This window comes from Dicentrarchus labrax, unplaced genomic scaffold (genome assembly GCF_905237075.1).
Source record: "Dicentrarchus labrax unplaced genomic scaffold, dlabrax2021, whole genome shotgun sequence".
NCBI lineage: Eukaryota > Metazoa > Chordata > Actinopteri > Moronidae > Dicentrarchus > Dicentrarchus labrax.
The window spans coordinates 8,407,887-8,426,454 of record NW_026136718.1 but is presented as its reverse complement, the minus strand read 5'-3'; the positions used below and the strand labels follow the sequence as shown (position 1 = coordinate 8,426,454).

At 39.2% G+C, this 18,568-nt stretch overlaps 1 protein-coding gene and 1 long non-coding RNA gene across 2 annotated transcripts in view; both read left to right on the top strand.

Moving 5' to 3' along the window:
* The first annotated feature begins 215 nt into the window (after positions 1 to 215).
* Positions 216 to 2,721, top strand: LOC127350033 (uncharacterized). Its single transcript, XR_007880509.1, has 2 exons — positions 216 to 682; positions 790 to 2,721. It is a non-coding gene; the product is annotated as an uncharacterized LOC127350033 (long non-coding RNA).
* A 3,475-nt stretch (positions 2,722 to 6,196) lies between these two features.
* jak1 (Janus kinase 1) overlaps positions 6,197 to 18,568 on the top strand; it is a 34,041-nt gene continuing 21,669 nt past the window's right edge. The window contains exons 1-4 of the mRNA XM_051376162.1: positions 6,197 to 6,463; positions 12,674 to 12,885; positions 14,028 to 14,151; positions 18,284 to 18,437. Coding sequence (XP_051232122.1) covers positions 12,681 to 12,885; positions 14,028 to 14,151; positions 18,284 to 18,437 — 483 coding nt within the window. The 5' untranslated portion in view covers positions 6,197 to 6,463; positions 12,674 to 12,680. The remainder of the gene's footprint in view (positions 6,464 to 12,673; positions 12,886 to 14,027; positions 14,152 to 18,283; positions 18,438 to 18,568) is intronic.

The window sequence follows — 18,568 nt, the reverse complement described above, 5'->3', positions numbered from 1 at the left end:
ATTGATATTTGGTTAGAAAAGTGTAGTTATCCCTCTACAATAATCAACTTTCCGAATTATCCAAGAAAAGTTAAGATTACACAACTTTATTATAAACTTAAATAAATAATATGCATGTATGTAATGCCATTAATTGATACAAAAAATAGTTACTCTTGGATTCCACCACTTGTTGACAGCATTTCTCTGGAATCAGATTTTTTAGAATGAAGTTATTGTGGGTTATTTACTGCTTATGGTTCATAGGGTTATTATTGCTCATGGTTTTGCACTGCTGGCAGCGGGCGCAGAAAAGCACATGAGTCGCTGTCATACCGCGCAACGTTTTGCGGACGGGAGGACTCGAGTGAGTACTTGTTGCGAGCCATACGGCGGCGGCAGCGTCCCGGAGCTGTCAAATATTGCGCACAGCTCTCAGTCTTCAGTCAGTGGAGTAAGCAGACTAATCCACCAGACAAACAACTCGGAAGATTGACCGCTTTTCACCCTCGAGAAACTCATTTTTTTGTCTCAACACCCGGAAGCCTGTTTTTGAACCTGTTTGTTCATTATCAATTTGTCACATGGCTTTGGAGAATTCAATAACAACAAAAAATGGCGACAATCACGTTGCTCTGTGTGGTCTTGCTGCGTCATTAAAAATATTCATGTAAACACGGAGAATTAAACGGGGAAAACGCAGGTAAGTGAGCCGATTATTTGTTTTATATTTAACGCGGGGGGAATGTAATTAAGAATAAATGATTATATATGGGATCCATGCATGCATGCTGTTTGTTTTTCTCCTAGGAAAGGGGTGTGTATGCAATGCTGGGCGTTAACATTTGGCTGCACAATATTCACTACGAACATTGCATTTGGCTGTTAGTCGCTTTTTAAAGAGTGGCCCGAATAAAGCAGGTATGCATGTTATTGTGTGATGACACAAATAAAGGCGTTGTTTAGAGATTTGGCCAACTTTTTTGTTTATTTGTAGGAAACAGCAACAAGCTTTGGCACAGATTTTTCGCTGTTGTCCTTATTCCACGGCATTGGTATCGTATTGCTGCCTGTTACCTTCACTGTTAGTGGGTTATGAGCCATTCTCCACTTATTTACATTGTGGGTTTATGCAATATGGACGCGCTTTTCTTCACAGGCTCTCTTTTTTTACAGACACTGGTGACAACAAACGGAGCCCTCAGACACTGTGCCTGGCCTCAGCCCTGTTGTACTTATTATTACACATGTTGCTTTTTTTTTGCTTTTCGCGTTTTGACACGAACATTTTTGGCCCTGTGCAGCGAGGGGCTAATGGAGTTGTTTACATGAAGTGCGGAGGGCGGACTGAAGAGGAGGAGGAGGAGGAGGAGCCGCGACGTCGGCCAGCGACGCCACCGGACTGCTCGAGAGGCTTCTCGCGCCGAGGGTGGGGGGGCGGAGCCCGCGAGGAGAATCATAACAAGTCTGACGTCACTCGGCCTTGTGGTTGGTATGAATAATATACAGTAGTTTGTCTCGACCAAGTCCTAGCAGGAAAGGGGAAAAAAAAAATCTGCGTGGTTGTTTTATGAGATGAAACATTAACGAGCCCTCTGCGCAGGAGGCAAAGAAAATAACGAGCAGCTAAATAAACTAAATATGGATAAGTAGATTGCAAAAAAAAAAAAAAAAAAAACGTGCATCAGGATAGTACACATGACTATAAAGCAAGCATCGTCATCACATTTCCAAGAATTGTACAACGTTTGTAATTACAGATTCACATCCAGCAGGGCCACTGAGTTCAGATTACACATGTCGGGGTTGTGCATTATTGACAGGCCCACCCCTCAGACACAGGTAGACCTTTCATCATACATCATCGTCCTGTTGTACGTGCATATGGGAGCTGACTCCTATAACTCCCAAGACTTACTCCTGAGCCACATTTGCCATTGACTTTATTGACGCAGAGTGGCATAAGGCATATAGGACTGCTTTTATTTTCCACTGTTTTTCCAGTTCTCACATCCTCTTAAGAAGTCTGCATGTTTATTTCTGTTCCCCTAATGAAATTATGAAATTTAGTTCATGTTTTCTACCTTTTTCACTCTGACTGTGTTAGTTTATTTTCTGGCGTCTTATTATATTTACCCCAAAATGTGGAATTTTAAAATCTCCCACGGTTAGAGGGGCAGCAGACTTCCTGCTGGTGACCACTGGTTTGAAGGATATTTGTATATTTCTGTATATTGCTTAAAATCATTTATATGAAAACGAATGCTGGAGATGCAACGTCTATATGTTTTTTATAACAGAAAATAAGCTGCAAAAATTCAACAGGAAAAACTTTGTCATCTTTGCACCTGTTGACCTAGAGCACAGATATTATGAGTGGATGACGAATGGAGCGAAGCCCCGCACTGCTAGATTTGACAGGCTGCCCTGGTTCAGTTATCACAGTGCTGATGCTGTCCCCATCGAAGGTACAGTACTGTGATAACTGAAGGATGGCTGCCAACTTGACACGAGTGCAGTGAATCAAAGCACGTTCGGCTAAACGAGCCAGAGGACCAAAGAGAAGAAAGAAATGATTGTGGTAGGTTGAATTAGACAAGTTTAATGGGATATTCAAAGGTCTTGATCATTCACAAATATATATATACAATTCAGCTCAAAACCTGTAAATTAGTGTATTGCTCACTACATACTGTGTGTAAGTTCTGTTTAACTATAAGAAATAAAGTGAATTTTCTTTTATTTTAATTTGTACGTTCTTTTATTTATCTCTGCTTTTGAAAATTCAGTAGATCATAAATACAGAAGTTCGCAGCCATAAAAGTTATATTATTATAATATTGATTCCTTCTTATAGTCAAGCCTGATGACTCTAATGCTCATTAACTTTGCATTGTAATATACACACTGACACCTTATGAATATCAATTTTAGAATAGCTGTGTTCTTCGTGCTTTTTCTGGACTCGATTAGGTACTATGATCTACACTCAGCTCCACATTGTTGACAATAGGGGGAGCTAAAGATCCATTGCTGCTGTGCATTGTGGTCGACACAACAAGGTCTACAGCTCTCTCCCACAGTGTGATTTGTTTCTGAAACCTTAATAATGAACATGTTCACGCCAAAGTTGGTTAAAAGAAAAGTTCTCATTAATTATGAGTCATGTAAAATCAGTCTTTCATCTCTGACTTGCTGATGTGCTGATGCTAGAATGAATCAGGCACTAATAGACCATAATCATTTAGTAAATCTACACTGGCTATCAATAAGATTTAGAATTAATTTTAATATCCCACTGATAACTATTAGAGCATGGAAGGGTATAGTCCCTAGTTATATTGCCAACCTTTTAATGAAAACCTTTATGAGCCAGAACGCAGCCATGGATCCTTCGGAAAGACCCTTCTGGTTGTTCCACAATCGAGGCTCAAGACTGAAGGAAATTAGGCTACATAAATCTGTTTCATCTTTTAAATCTCTTTTAAAAACACACTTTTATAATCAAGCTTTTTTATTAATTTACACAGTATTTCCTGTGTATCATTGTGATTTATTTTGTATCATTTGTTATTTTATTTTATTTCAGCACACACTGCTATGTATTATGTTTTGTTGTGTCTTATGTTTTTCATTTCTAATATCTATATCTCTGATTGCTGGTGTGTTTTTGGTTGTATCTGTTTACTTCTTCTATTGCTTTTAATATTATTTATTGTTGCTGTTGTTTCTTGTCTTTTTTATATTTATTATAAATATTATTATATAGCCAAATTGTCTTAATCCAAGTTTGATAACACAAAAAATAAGCTGTAAATCATTTTTCCATCACTATGTGAATGAGGAACCCCCCCCCCACCATAAAACAGTTGATTTCTAATGAGAATCTCTAATATGACATCAATATATCGAAGATCAGCACATTTGTTCTGATCTTTGATGTCAAGACACTGAAATGAATCATGTTTTGAATAATGTATGCACTGTGAGTCATGTCTGATAAACCACAGGTCACTCTGCACCTGTCCTTAGAATGACAATTCAGAGGGTACATACTGTAGCTATGTGGAAATCCCCAAAGAGTCATGTTACATATTTTGTTTTTGTCTCAGTCTAACCTCAATCCGCTGAACTTGCCTTGATTCACATGTGTTTTTCTGACTCACCATGTGATATCTAGCTACTTTGTGGTAAGGCATATTTTTTGATAATAAAACCCAAAAAGTCGAGTAGGGTTTGCATTTCATGCTATTTTCTAAATGAGAGCAGGCATTCAATCTCACTAAATGTCAGACTAGTATCCTCAAATACTGTTCTCTAGTCATCTAAAACTCTACTTGCCCTTTGCGGCCATGATTATGGGGAATTTCTCTCGTACTTCCTTTAAGACAATAAGCGATAACTGGGATGTGGCATGGGAGGTCCTTAAAATGAACCACCCATTTTGTGTCTTCACATCCTTTTTTCATTGTAGGAAGTAAGTAGATAAGTAAGAAAGCTTGGGACTGATGTGAGAAAATACAAAATACCAAGCCTGGGAACACTTTACTGTGAATAAAGTAGAAACTATAAGTAGAATATAAACATATGATAAATGGTATATTACACATTACATTGAAGTTGTAAGTAGAAAAAAAGTGTTTATGAACATTTTTGTTAATTTGTCAAAAGCCATAACTCCTTTGTGCTTTAACACTTTAAAATGCTCTTATAGCTTAATACAAAAACAGTGAGTTCAATGTAGTAAGTAAGTACAATGGTTATACCTGCTCAGGGACGCTACATGTAGCTGACCTTAAGCTTAATGATGATCAGTTGGACAAAAAGTCATCTTTTCTTCTTATCTGTTTGTTTTCTGTTTTTTACTATTTATATATCATGATATATAAATGTCACTATACTTTGACACCTGGTCTCTACGTGTGCAGTCTCTGGGGAAACTCCATCAATTGTTTTTGTGGTGACATAATTTAGAGAGTTTGCTGACTTCCAGTTTTAAGCAAATCAGTCACGTCTGATTTTATTTATTTTTTTAATTCTTGACTTATTCAAAATTAGTGTATGAAATGAGATGTGGAGGTTGGAACTGCTTCTCCACTGGAATGCACTCACAGTACACAACCATATCCAAAAGGACAGTTATGCAAATTAGCAAGCGATGGGGCGGTGGTAATTACAACCATAGCTTATGACAACGTATTGTCAGGTTTTGGAAACTCAATCACAAAGATGATTTAGATAGTTCAAATGAGAACCTAGAAGGAACTACCTACATTTTTGCCTCCCACAAAAGGGCAAAGATGAATGATAACCCTGCTACAGAGTTCAGAAAGTGTGCATAACTAGGAAGTCCATGAAAGTGAAAAGTCCTTGTTTGTTCCCTGTCTTTGTCTTCATTTTTTCCTTACATTGACAATTAATTCTCTGGAGGTTTTCCTTAATCTAATCCCACCTCCACTCAAAAGTGTGTGTTGCTTATTGTTACTTTACAACTTCACAACTAGTTTGGAAGCCAATCATGGCCCAATGTGAAACTTACACAAGTGTGATGTAGAAACATAAGATAATTGACTTTACAGTATAAAAAATTATATTTTTGAAATTAAAATATTTGGTTTGTAGATTCTGGATTTTTCAATAAAGCAGAAGAAGTTGTTGTACTTTTTGTTAGAAAATTTATTATTCAAAACATTTAATTCTAGGTCTTCGAATATGTCTGGAAGGGATATTTAACCTTTAACCCAAAATGAGGTAGCTCAGGTACCTCAACCCCATTTTATCCTTAGCTAAAATCCAAGTATTAACCAAAACATTTTATTGAAATGTCCTCACCACGATGATCTGGAGCTTTCGATCACATGACACGGTCTTCCTCAGCAGATTGAATAGCCCAGTTGTCATGGGAATGTACATGAAATTTTTTTTGTGGCCACTTTTCAGCCATGTTGGACTACAAGTTGAAATTGAATGTTCATTCCTGACCTTGGAAACACCATTTGACAAAAAAATATTCAATATTATTGTTAATCATATGGGGACCATCGTTTTTTTTATTAATGTATTTATACATTTCTGTACCCATAATACAAGTGAAAAGACACAACCTTACTGCTAGTGGGTCCAACAACGACTTGATGTCGTCATCTTGAGTGACGGGCCAGTCAGCCAATCAGCTTCCGTATTCTACAAAGGGCCAGTGCGTTATTTTCGGGAAAGGGGACGTAACTTGTCAGGAAGGGTTAGAAAGAACAGAGGTGGACTGCGTCTCCGATCAAGCCACAAAATATCAACAAATACCGTGGAATTAACCCAATTTTCTTCCCTTCTGGATACTGGATCTTGTTCTTGGGGAGGTTTTGGAGTCAAACAGCCGACCAGCGATAGTTAAAATCCTTCGAGCGAGGAGCTCCAACTTAAGTAAAGCCTCTAATGTACTAAAACGAAACGGAAGTAACTTGCCAGCTGCCTGGCTAAGCTTTGCTAGGTGAGTAAATAACCTTTTATTTAACGTGTCCCGTCGAAAAAAAATATCTGTCTTCTGGTACACTGAACACATCTTACGTGTTTGTCATCTCCCTCCGCTGTTGTCAAGCGGGGAATATCCAGCTGCCGTCAGCTTTGGCCATCCAACTTAACTGGCTAACAAGCTAGCTGACGTTAAATCCAGTTGATGGCAACGAGACTCCATCCGCGTCCTGTGGCTTAATACAGGCACATAGATGCTGGGCTGATGTAACGTTTACAGTGCGATTAAAACTTAAACATTTAAATCCAAATTCACCTAGGAGTTAAGTTTAATAAATGTGATGCAATCCTGTACAGCAACGCCATCACAAATTAGGGCCTAGATTGTATAGAAAAAGTTGGACTCCCATCTAAAGACAAATATTGGATGATATAAGATTCACACGGACAGTCTGTGTCAGTCTCAAACCAAAACTGTGTTTACTCTCTGCCACAATTGAAAGTGGAAAAAACGAAAATATCTTTCTCTAAAGTCATATCAGCCGTCTTACATGCTTTCATTGCGCTTTATAGGGTGTGAACGAAAACTATTCTTAGTTTTTATCTCTAACCAGGGGGACCACAGGGGCCACAGGGACCCTGGGCCAGCACAGTAAACATGGTTTTAAGTGAAATGATGGTTAGATTTCTGCTAACTGGAACTTAACACATTACCAGAACAGGCAGTTTAATGGCTGTTTTCTCCATTGGTGTCACTTTAGCGCCCCTAACCTGTAATGGTAGCTGTGAAGATTAGTCGATTAACCCATTAGAAAATAATCTTTTTCAGGCAAACATGGCAAGAAAAATGATTGGTTTCATCCTCTCAAATGTGAAACTTTTCTGTTTTTCTTACTCCTCTGTGTTAGTAAACTGAATATCTACGACTATTAGTTTCTGGTCTGGTCTGACTAAACATGAGATTTTGTCATCGTGTCCTCTGGGAACTTTTTTAAAAGACATTTTTATACCACATGCAAAATAGGCATAGATTTATGGATAGTGAGTATAATTGTCAGCTGCAGCCATATCTATTATACAGCCCAAATATTGTACTAAATCATAGAGAACATACAAAATCCTGACAAGGAAGAGTAAATGGCTTCACACATTTGAGGTTGACAAAAGTAGGTGCTTCCTCCTGGGCTCAACACGTACATACACACACACACACACACACACACACACACACACACACACACACACACATTTTCTGGTTGTACAACCACTCACAAAAAATTTATTTCAAGCAATGAAACAACTGGTTTCTAGCAGTTCTCCCTGACAGTACCCTTGACAGAAACTTGAACTGTCTGACTTTGAACATTTAAAGCGCTTGAACCACAAAGTTACGTTTGATCTGCCATTTATTGATATCTGAATGCACAAGCAGTCTTAATTTCAGAGCTGTTTTATTTTTACTAGTAACACTCACATTGACCAAATTGAGTCATTTTTGACCCATATATTGGCTGTGGATAAGGTATTAGGTATAAGGATTAGTCAAAGATAGGGACATTTGGAATAAATTATAAGAAGAAATTATCATTAAATTGAAATAATGCAAATATGGAAAAAAATAGGCCCTCCTTTTGGTATTCACCGTGATCATTTAATAATAATTTAATATCAAAGAGTGCTAGATTGTCAATGTCTTTACTTGTAATAACCAAGTGGCCTCTGCAACATTTAGTTTTGTGGCCACCAGGGTTTCCCATGGACACAATAAAAGTCATGCACATTATTTTTTGCTGGAAGGGTTTTACTGTGAAAAGTAGCTACAGGAAGGAAGTTTTGAATCTGTGAGAGAAGATTGTGATGGGAAAAAGGAGCCTCATTCAATTTCGCTTTCTTGTTCTTCAGCAGCACTTTGTCCTCATCATTCTTGTGGTTTTTATCGCAACGTTTTTGACGTATACCGTCTTCAGACTTAGAGGGGAAGCTCTAAATTAAGTGATACAGAAGAGCTTTTTTGTTTGTTGGTGTAATATTTACTTTCTATTTTTTTTATTGTTTTGGACCAATATAGTGTATACATTGTACATACTAATTTAATTGTATACATATTAAAGCATTAGCGCAAGATGATGCATTAATAAGTGAATAAGGGATGAGGAATTATACAGTAAAGAGCTGAAAGGATGAATGATTTATCAGTTTGCTTGTCGACAGAACATTGTCAATTTTGATAATCTAACTAAATCAGTAATTTTTAAAGACATGAAATTCTGTAGTTCCAACCATCTAGCAAATTAAGTGATGGATTTATTAATCTAGAAAATGGTGGTCATCCTTGCAGGGCTTGTTACAGCATTTCATACTTTGTTTTTACGGAAAACACAGACACAGATGGAGGCAGTGTTTGTTCTTTAGTGTTTATTTTACCCACACCTGAATCACCTACACAACTGTCACGACTGGCTGTCTATCACTAGTTACATTATAAACTGCTCCAAGGTTTTGTTTTCGTTTGCCAGAAATAATAGGTCCAGTCATTTCACCTTCTTCAAAACATGGGCGTGCAGACAAGGCAGATCACTGAGGGGGGGGGAGGAGGAATTATCATCTTTTTCAACTGAAGTCGACTAATGTGGTGTATTGATTGCAAAACTGTAACACTAGTCAAACTGACGTCAGACATCATCAGTGCTGTACCAGTCAGTGTTATTTGTTAAAGATGGCTTTATTGATTGATTTGAGGCATTGTTAAATTGTGGTTCTTGTAACTATAGTACAAATAACATTTGTCAAAGACATTCAGAAGTACTGTGTTGAATTTAGGTAGAAAGAGGAAGAGTGAGGGAAATTAACACAATGATTAACAGACTCAGAGGCAGATGACTCACTGAAAGTCTCTTCTCGAGAAATTCAGTTGCAATAAATGAGAATTGACGATAGTCGGCTTACCACACATTACTTTGCGTACCCAGTGGTCATGTCTGACAACTGAGCATGTTCCCGATTGTATGATTTGAAAAATATAAACGTATACAAGCCAATATTTACTTTCTTAGCTTGGCAGTTGATTTTAAATATAAATAAATATGATCTGTTTAAGCTTAGTGTGAAACATAATGAGTTCAGCAGGGTAGAGTAATTCTCTTTCCTGCCTGTCACCTTATTAGGAAGTCAACAGGAGTTCTTACAAGCAAGAAATGACAGTGATAAAACAGATGAACAAAGACTCAACAGCCTGTCACACACTGTACTGTAGCTATTTAGGTCAGAGGGGCCAGGATGTGTCTCTGTCTTTCTCCATTTTCTCCTCTTTTTATGTTTGTGTATACGCCTGTGTGTATTTGTGACATCAATGGCGAATAGATGCATATGAAATGATTATCAGTGTTTGTTGATAGTTATGATGGAGTACTTTGTCAGTAAAATTGTCACGCCATTGTATTGTTATGCCCGACTGTTTTAAAGAAAGAATGTGACAGTCTTTTTTTTTTTTTTCCGTGGGTTAGCCTCGTGGTGTGTTTTTTATGCTCCTTGCTCCTTACTGTAACGTGATAAAGAATACAGAGTTATGGTGATGAATGCTGGCTAGGAGTGTATTCATTTGGTCCTTGGCATATTAGTTTTTTCAAGTTGTTATGTTCATGTATAAATTCAGTACAATTCAGTATCTACTCACTGCCTTCAACTAGACATAAAGGTTATATATATATATATACATACGAAATTCACTTGCCACTAGATGTCATACTAGAGCACCAGCATCTCAGACCAAAACAATGGGCGCTACAGCGAAACAGACTCCATTGACAAAACCAGTTACCTAGCAGATTATCATAACAAAACCTTAACTGAAGCAAAATAAAACTCCCCCAAATCATCTTTGTCTGTCTTTACACAGTCTTTCCAACAATCACCATTGCTGGTTTGGTCAAAATAAGAATACATCCACTAAAGGTGCTTGTATTTGCCACTGACAGTCTCAGATTGTTAAGTGTCTGACAACATTAAGAAAGGGATCCCTACAGAGACAGACCTTTATTATTAACCACAAACAGCCGTAATATCTTCATTGTAACTTAATTCAAAGTGGACAGAAACAAAACAATGCTCATCAGTTAGTCTATCCACTGTTCCAACTGTCACCAACTCAGGTTATAAATCCTTATTTCACAAATGTAGGTAAGAAAACAGCGGTTTCAGTCGCTCTCTTCAGACTGCATTTGTAAACAAAGCACAGACCTTTAATGCTGTACTAAGTAAGTCCAGCTCACCTGTGTATTCTACTAACACCTGCCTTACATCTGCTTGGAGGTTAGGTAGTCTGTTCAGTACACAGAGATCAAGTAAACAAAGTTTAGTCTTATGTCAGTGACCAGCTAAGATTTTCTGTGCCAATAACCTTTGGTCTGTTCTTTTCAAGGTTGGTTTTTCATAATAAACCGGAGGAGAAAGATGATGTTGAGCTGATGTTGAGTTCCAGTTGATTGGAGCATTGAGGGAAGGAGACAGGGCTTAGAAACAATCAGATGTATATAAATTAAAACAAAAAAAACTTGCTACTTAATATTCCTACACAGCATCTGTTCATCTAGCATTACTGAATAAAAGTGTCGGAGGTCCAACCTCTGTAAATAGTATTAGTCTACACCAGATTTGTCTTTGTAGTTGTCCTTCCAACAGAGCAAATAGGCTGAGCATTTTTAAGCAATGTTTTATTGGAGACATCAAATAAAGAGATGGGCAGCTGTGGCTCAGGTAGTAGAGTGGGTCATCCACTAATCAGAAGGTTGGCAGTTTGACGCCGGGCTCCTCCTGTTGCATGTCGAAGTGTCCTTGAGAAAGATACTGAACCCCAAAATGCTCCCCCATGTGCATTGCTGTATGAATGAATTAGTTACTGTTTGCGTCCTTTGCCATCTCTCTATGGATGTGTGTGAATGGGCATGTAGAGTGCCTTGAGTGCTCGGAAGACTAGAAAGGCGCTATATAAGTATGAGGGACCGGAGCCTCTCTGAGCCGTTTAGCTTAGCCACAACACATTCCGCATGGTTACGGAGAGTATGACAGCAGATCCTCGTGGCTGGTTAGCTCTGACTACCAGCTCGCTGTTCCTGCTACACTGCTGTGGCCAGTGTGTCAATCACTATGGTTGGTGTTGAGACCACGCCCCCTAACTGTCACCGTCCGTTGCAACTCTCTGATGCATTTTGGAAAGATTTGCTGAGAAGGAGGGAGCTAGCAGAATTGAAGGGTGTAGGGTGTCGGGTATCATAACATAATTGTGTATTTAGCTGTATGGGCGGTCAACACACCATTGAGTGCAAAACAGTACTGTGGGTGGACAGATCCAGTGTAAATGCTGATGAAGGACTGCTGCTGACATGCTGCTTTCGCTTTGCAGCCGTTGTAGACTCATCCAGTAATGATGCCCATACTCCTCGCTCCCCCAGCACAGCAACAATCTGTCTTTTGTGTTGATGTCATCAACTCAGTTGTGAGGCTGACGTCATTTAATGTGCAGTTTAGTGACACACCACTGTATTCTGTGTGCTTCTGTGGATTCAGGCTCTGAGCGATAATGAGTCATCTGGTAAATGAACATTGAACTCTTGAGTCTCTGCTGCTGTTTGCTGAGCTCACCACACAATCAATACTTTTGCCTTACTGTAACACACACACACACACACACACACACACACACACACACACACACACACACACACACACATACCTCTAGCACACTTGATGTCAACTACATGGTGGTCACCCATTTCTTTAGGAAGTATTGATTACTCAAGGATAAGTGTAGGACAGGCTAACCTAAGTAATTGTAGTGACCTTGGTAGTGAAAGCTCTGGCTAAGTTTTAATAACACCCACAAGACCTTTGTTGAAAATGTAAGATAATTAATAATATTAATTCTGCTTAGTAGTAATAACTTGTAAAACAGGGTTTATGAAGTCTGATTTACCATTCCACTGACCATCAAAACACAGTAATTTGTAGGGTAAGAGAAATTTGAATTGGGTTGTTTCCCATGTGTATTTGTATGTTTTGTGTATTTTTCTTACTTGTCTCATTTAGCCTGAATTTAATTAAATGTAAAGCTTATATTAGAGTACACAATATGAAAGCCAAAAGGTTGGTGCATATAAAAACTTGGACCATAAGTGAAACGTTTAATGTAACATTCACACTTCCCCTTTTTGTCTTTTTTACTTCACTTTTCCAGTGTCTGAATGTCAACTCTGTGGGTGATGGAGTTGAGCAGGCAACTCTGTGGGAAGATGAGGAAGTCCAGTAGGAAGACCCAATTCTCCCCATCTCCTACTTCCACTTCGGGCCTGGAGATCCACTTTTACACATCGGATGTGAACCAGCTGGAGTACCTCTGTGGCTGCTACACTGCAGAGGAGCTCTGTGTGGAGGCTGCCAAAAAGGGCTGTGAGTAACTGACCTGTTGACTAGTTGGACTAATCAAGAACTGCCCGCTCTGCTGACTGTTGTAATCTCTATTTATTTCTAGTAATGAACGATGTGCTGTAGATTTTACTCTGAAAATAGTTTCATATACATAGGTGCCAGATAAGTTGGGGATAACAGAATCACCAGGTTTACATCTTAGATCCCCATTCTTAAATGACATTGCATTATGCTTAAAGTGAATTATAATTAGTGGTAATGTTTTATTTTTATACCTTTTGGGCTCTAATAGTGACATATTCTTACATACCATTAGAAGATGCTGTCTGCCAGCTGTTGTCTTTGGTCCTGTCCGTACAGAACATTTTTGAAATAAAAAAACAAACCCATCAATAGCATGTAGACATATGAACACAAGAAGAACAGCTGGCAGAGAGATAGTAAACTACAGGCACTAATGCAAGAACATGAAATGCCAGAATGCAGTTTAGAACAAACCAACCTGATTACAACACATTCAATAAAAATACACAGATACATTGCAGTACTCATTTATTATAGTTAGCCAATTTATCAGATGTTTCTCCTCTCTCAGCCTGTGCTGTTCTGTAACAATTGGGCTAAACCATTAACATCTTTTAACAGTTATTTTATTTGCACCTGTGGCCATAAAGTTGAGTTATTCTGGCTCATTTCTCTAGAAAGTTCATAAAATGTGGCAATGCAAAGTAAACTTCATGGATAAATGTCAGAATATTAAACCACGCTCTGACAGAGGAGAACTTCTCCCTGTCGTGTTACTGATCTCAGATCAAGATGAATGTTCATTACTGCCCTTTAAGGGCTACAATTGAGCTGTCAACATGTGTCTCTTTTCATTTCAAACATCTGACAGTGTGCATTAAATGTAGAAATTTGCAAGTGTTCTCTAAACCCAGGGTCCTAGATTTCATCTATGCCTAAGTATTAAAACATACAGTGTAACCAATTGAGACTGACAGGGTGGAGCATGTAGATCGTTCTGTTTATTTTGTTTTATAAGCATATTGTTTGGTGTTGCTCTTATTAAATCTCTCGACAGTTGCTGCACATTGGCCTTTGTCCCAGCCCAACAATTGGCCTGAATATTGATCTTTGTTCCTATTTCCTCTTTCCCTTCTCAGCAATCTCTCCCCTGTGCCATAACCTATTTGCCCTCTACAATGAGACAACTGGCATGTGGTACCCGCCCAACTATGAGTTCAAGATCACAGATGAAACCAGGATCAAGTTACACTATCGCATGAGGTAAGTCAGCGGCTGACTAAATGTTTTTCTAGCTGCTAAATATTTGCATAAAAGAATTTCTTGAATTGAATCACTTCAAATGTAGTGTAGTCTTCAAGATAGTGAAAATATTTCAAAAATATTGGGAGATGAGGGTCCAGGGGAAGGGCAATTTAAGGACCTATATGGAACTCTCACATCCGGAGAGAGCAACCTTGTCTGGTCTACTAATACTGGGGCACCTTTGTCAATCGAGCGCCTCCACCCAGCTTGCAAGATTCTAGGGAACTGTGGATTGTAGTCAAAGGCAGGAACCTTGGCATGCTGACTTGTGGCTATGAAAACTGGCTCCTGGGATGTGGAATGTCTCTTTCTGGTGGGAAGGAGCATGAGGTGGAGCAATACCAACAAACCATGTACCATAGTGAACCAGTCTGCAGGCCACCCCTGAAGTAACTATTGTTGAGCCAAGTTTTTACATAAAGCACAAGCTTTGGGGCCAAACTCATGGATCGGGTCTCCTTGTGTTTAATTGTGGGTAAAAGTGGGTGAGAGGACCCATGGGGGAGTTCAAGAGTGAAGAAGGGTTAACAGTTTGATGATCTGTGGATTGCATCCCTGTGACCTCTAGTGCACACTGAAGTTGTTTGAATCCAAACAGGGATGATAGCTAGGACCTCCAGGACAGGAGCCATGATACTCCAGAAACGATTGTATGCTCCATTCGAACTGGGTGCAAGTTTGAACCTTGAGTGCAGGAGTTCAAATATCTTGCTGTCGTTTCATGAATGATGGTAACATGGCACATGAGTTCGACAAGCAGATTTATGTATTAGTGCTAGTGATGTGGAAGTTTGTTGAGGGAGCTGGACCTGAAGGTAAAAGGCAGAAAATTACATTCCAACCTTCATCTTTGATTTAGGAGCTCTTAGTAGTGACCCATGGATGATATCTGGGTTTCAAGTGGTTGAAATGCTTAAACTGCTGATCCTTCATATTTAAAATACTTGGAGGTCACAGGGCGCCCGGATGGCTCGGTGGGTGGAGCTGGCGACCCATGTGCTGAGGCTGAGTCCTTGCTGCAGCGGCCCAGGGTTCGAATCCGACCTGCGGCCCTTTGCTGCGTGTCATCCCCTCTCTCGGCCCCCCTTTCTTGTCTATCTTCAGCTGTCACTACAATAAAGGCAGTAAAAAAAAAAAAAAAAATACTTGGAGGTATTATGGGTCCTGACTTTGAGACCAGTTTGACTCACAAGAAATAGGCTATTGGTATAAGTTTGGCATTCTCCTTCCTTTCCACTATCATTTGGCTCGTTAACCTTTTTTTAAAAATAAAAATGAAAAGAAAATACCTATTTTGTATTGCAGGTACATCTGCATGGTTTTCTAACTAGAATAAACAGTAATCGAGTAATAGAAAATATAGCTTATTTGTTGCATATGTAAGATATTGGTGAGTAACTGCTCTCACGGTGTCAACCTGCTCCCGTCTTTGAAGTTCAAGCACATGTCCCCACATCTATCACCCATTCACAAGTCCTGGGTGTTTCATATATAGCAAAACATATAGCATGCTGGGGTAGAGGCAGGCATCTAAAATAGAAACATGTTCAAACAAAGATTGTCAGGATACGTGCAGATGTGAAATGAGTAAGGCAAAGTCATTAATGCACCTTGTGACCTTGTTAAGAAAAGTGCTATATAAATAAGGGTTACTATTATTATCAGTTTTACAGGTTGTTAACATTACACACCAATGTGTACACTTGTCAGTGCCAGGTGTGTATAATGCCAGTACTGCTGACAGGGGATCTGGAGCATATACCACTAAACTGCATACAGTTTCATAATGCCATAAAATCCTTGGCATTATGGGTAAACAATTTGTGTTGTGACTCAGGAGCACTGTAGTTCTTGTTGTATAAGATTATAACATTCCTAGTTGCCACTTTAGCTCAATAAGAAGAAAGAGAAGTGAAAACAGACAGATTTCAGCAAAGGATGAAGCTCAGCAATATTTCTTGAGAGCTTTTATACCTTTGATCATTGGCTATTATAATCTCAGAATTTGACGAGGAATCGAAGTGAGGTATATCATTGACTTTTTAAAGTTATGCAAGAGTCTAACTCCATGCTTGACCCTATGATAAGAGACTAAACTGCTCATTATATCCATTTGTATGAGATTTGTGACTGGAAGGCTGGAGTGAAAAGTTTTTATGAGACAGCCCAGCAATGTCATATTTGTACTCGACTAGAAAAGTATCTCTTAAACGAATCCAAAGTACAAGTTAGGTGCATGCAAAGAGGAAAAACAATCCGACTGTGGTGTCAATTGCACTTCCTCTTTCTGTGCTCTGCTTTGACAGTAGCAAGTGGAGAGAAAAGCGAGTGTGCATAGAGTGTAACTGTGGCTTGTGGTGTGTATCTATTTGTGTGAGCTTGTGTATAAGTGTCTTTTGCTGAAGCCTGCTTTGCGTACTGTAGTTCTGCCAAACAAGCAGGGTATTGTGTTCAAGTCTTGATACACAATCTTTATTATAAGCAAATGCTTAACACAGACACACGCACACGGATTATAGTGTCACCAGCATGGATTCCCATCAGTGCAAAAACTAAAACAAGACTCGAGTCTACAGCCACGGGTCTGTGAGGTAGAGCAGTGTTTTTATCTGAATGCTATCATGAGCATGCTGATATGCTTACAGTGACAATGCAGCAGGTATTAGGGCTCCCTCCTAATAGTCGACTTAATTGTTGAGTAGAGTCTTAGTCGACCCACTTATTATTAGTCAGAGACTCGCAGAAAAACAAAAACAATGTCAAACTCTGTCTGGGAGCTGCGCCTTGTCACCGGGACGAAAGTGTCAGAGGACTCTTGCAACACAGACCTTTTCTCTTGTAAGACAGGGAGTCACTTACTGGTACACTGTTGCATGTGCTAACTGTACTAGCTGTCGCCACCAGCTGATTTACAGCGGCTCCTAACAGGACTATTATATCTCTGGGCGGGTTCAGGCAGCGACGTCAAACAGGAAAAGGAGCGAGTTTGTAGCGTGTTAATTTGTAAGTAACTGTTAACGTTATACATCATCCATCGTATCAATATAAATATTAGTATTTGTTTTTGTGTGATGTTACACTGTGTTGAAATAAATGTACTAAATGTTCAGTCTCCTTGGTGGTTGTTTGCAAGATGGCTACTTGTGATTAACAATGTTGTCCCAAAAAGGGTGGACTGGGCTCTCTCTCTGTGTAGTTGGGATGTTTTTCCATGTGTCTTATGGGTTTCCTGCCACAGACCTCACTGTGGCATTGTCACTGAGTGTTTCTCTCTGGCCAATAAAATTTCAGCAGTCGTGTCATCAGAATATGTGTGCCAGTTAGCTGAATGTTTCTCTGTCAACTGCCACTTGTCTTGTCTGTGATGCAGTGACAGTGATGATGTATTTCCTCTGAAAAGAACGAGCTAGCTGAAATATGGCTTCATTTCAGAGAAAACAAGAAATTAGGTCAAAACCAAAAAAGGAAAAAACTTAAATGTTCCCCTGCACTAAAGTTCTAAATGGCTGGATGATATTAGCAGTGCAAGTGAGAAAGCAAGTGAAAATGGGCATGGGTAAGTGTTAGTAATAGACATTTTTATACTTTAATTATTACATATAATACAGGAGGCAGTAGAGCACTTCCTGTTCTATTGTTTCTCTGTGCACATTCAAGTGCATGACAAACCTCATACACAGAACCATCTGGGAAAGTCATTGTTGGAAAATACTCGGCACGTGATTGGATGAACCATCTCTCTGTGACCGTCTGTCACCGGCGACCTTCAACCAATCAGATCGACGAACCATATAACACTAACCCACCTCCATAGCTGTAATCTTGTGATTTTGTGTTGTCACAAGTCCAGCTGCCTCACAAGGTTAGACATCACTAAAGGCCAAAATCCACCTTCCGTTCAGGCAGTAATTTTAAAACCTAGTACTGAGTTCCTGGACATGTGGGGTCTAAATTAGTGCATTCAAGAATAGAATAGCTTTCTGGAATTCATCAAGCATAAAATAACCCAAAGCCAAAGCCATGTGTACTTTCTTGCATGCACACCCTGTAATAAGTCTTGTTAACTTGTCTTCTTTCTGTCTCCTGTCAGGTTTTATTTCAGAAACTGGCATGGCACCACTGAAGAAGAGTCTCCAGTTTGGAGACATTGCATCAGTAAACTCAAAAGAGGACATAGCCCACAGAAGACACCAGAAGGGACGCCCCTACTGGACGCTGCCTCTCTCGAATACCTGTTTGCCCAGGTGAAAAAAAATAAAACAATCACTAATGACTTTCTTTATAGTGTCATGGGAGAATTCTCTTCACTTCCTCATTGTTGCTCATATGAAGAATAGAATATCTTTGGGCAGACCACCTACAAAATCTGACTATT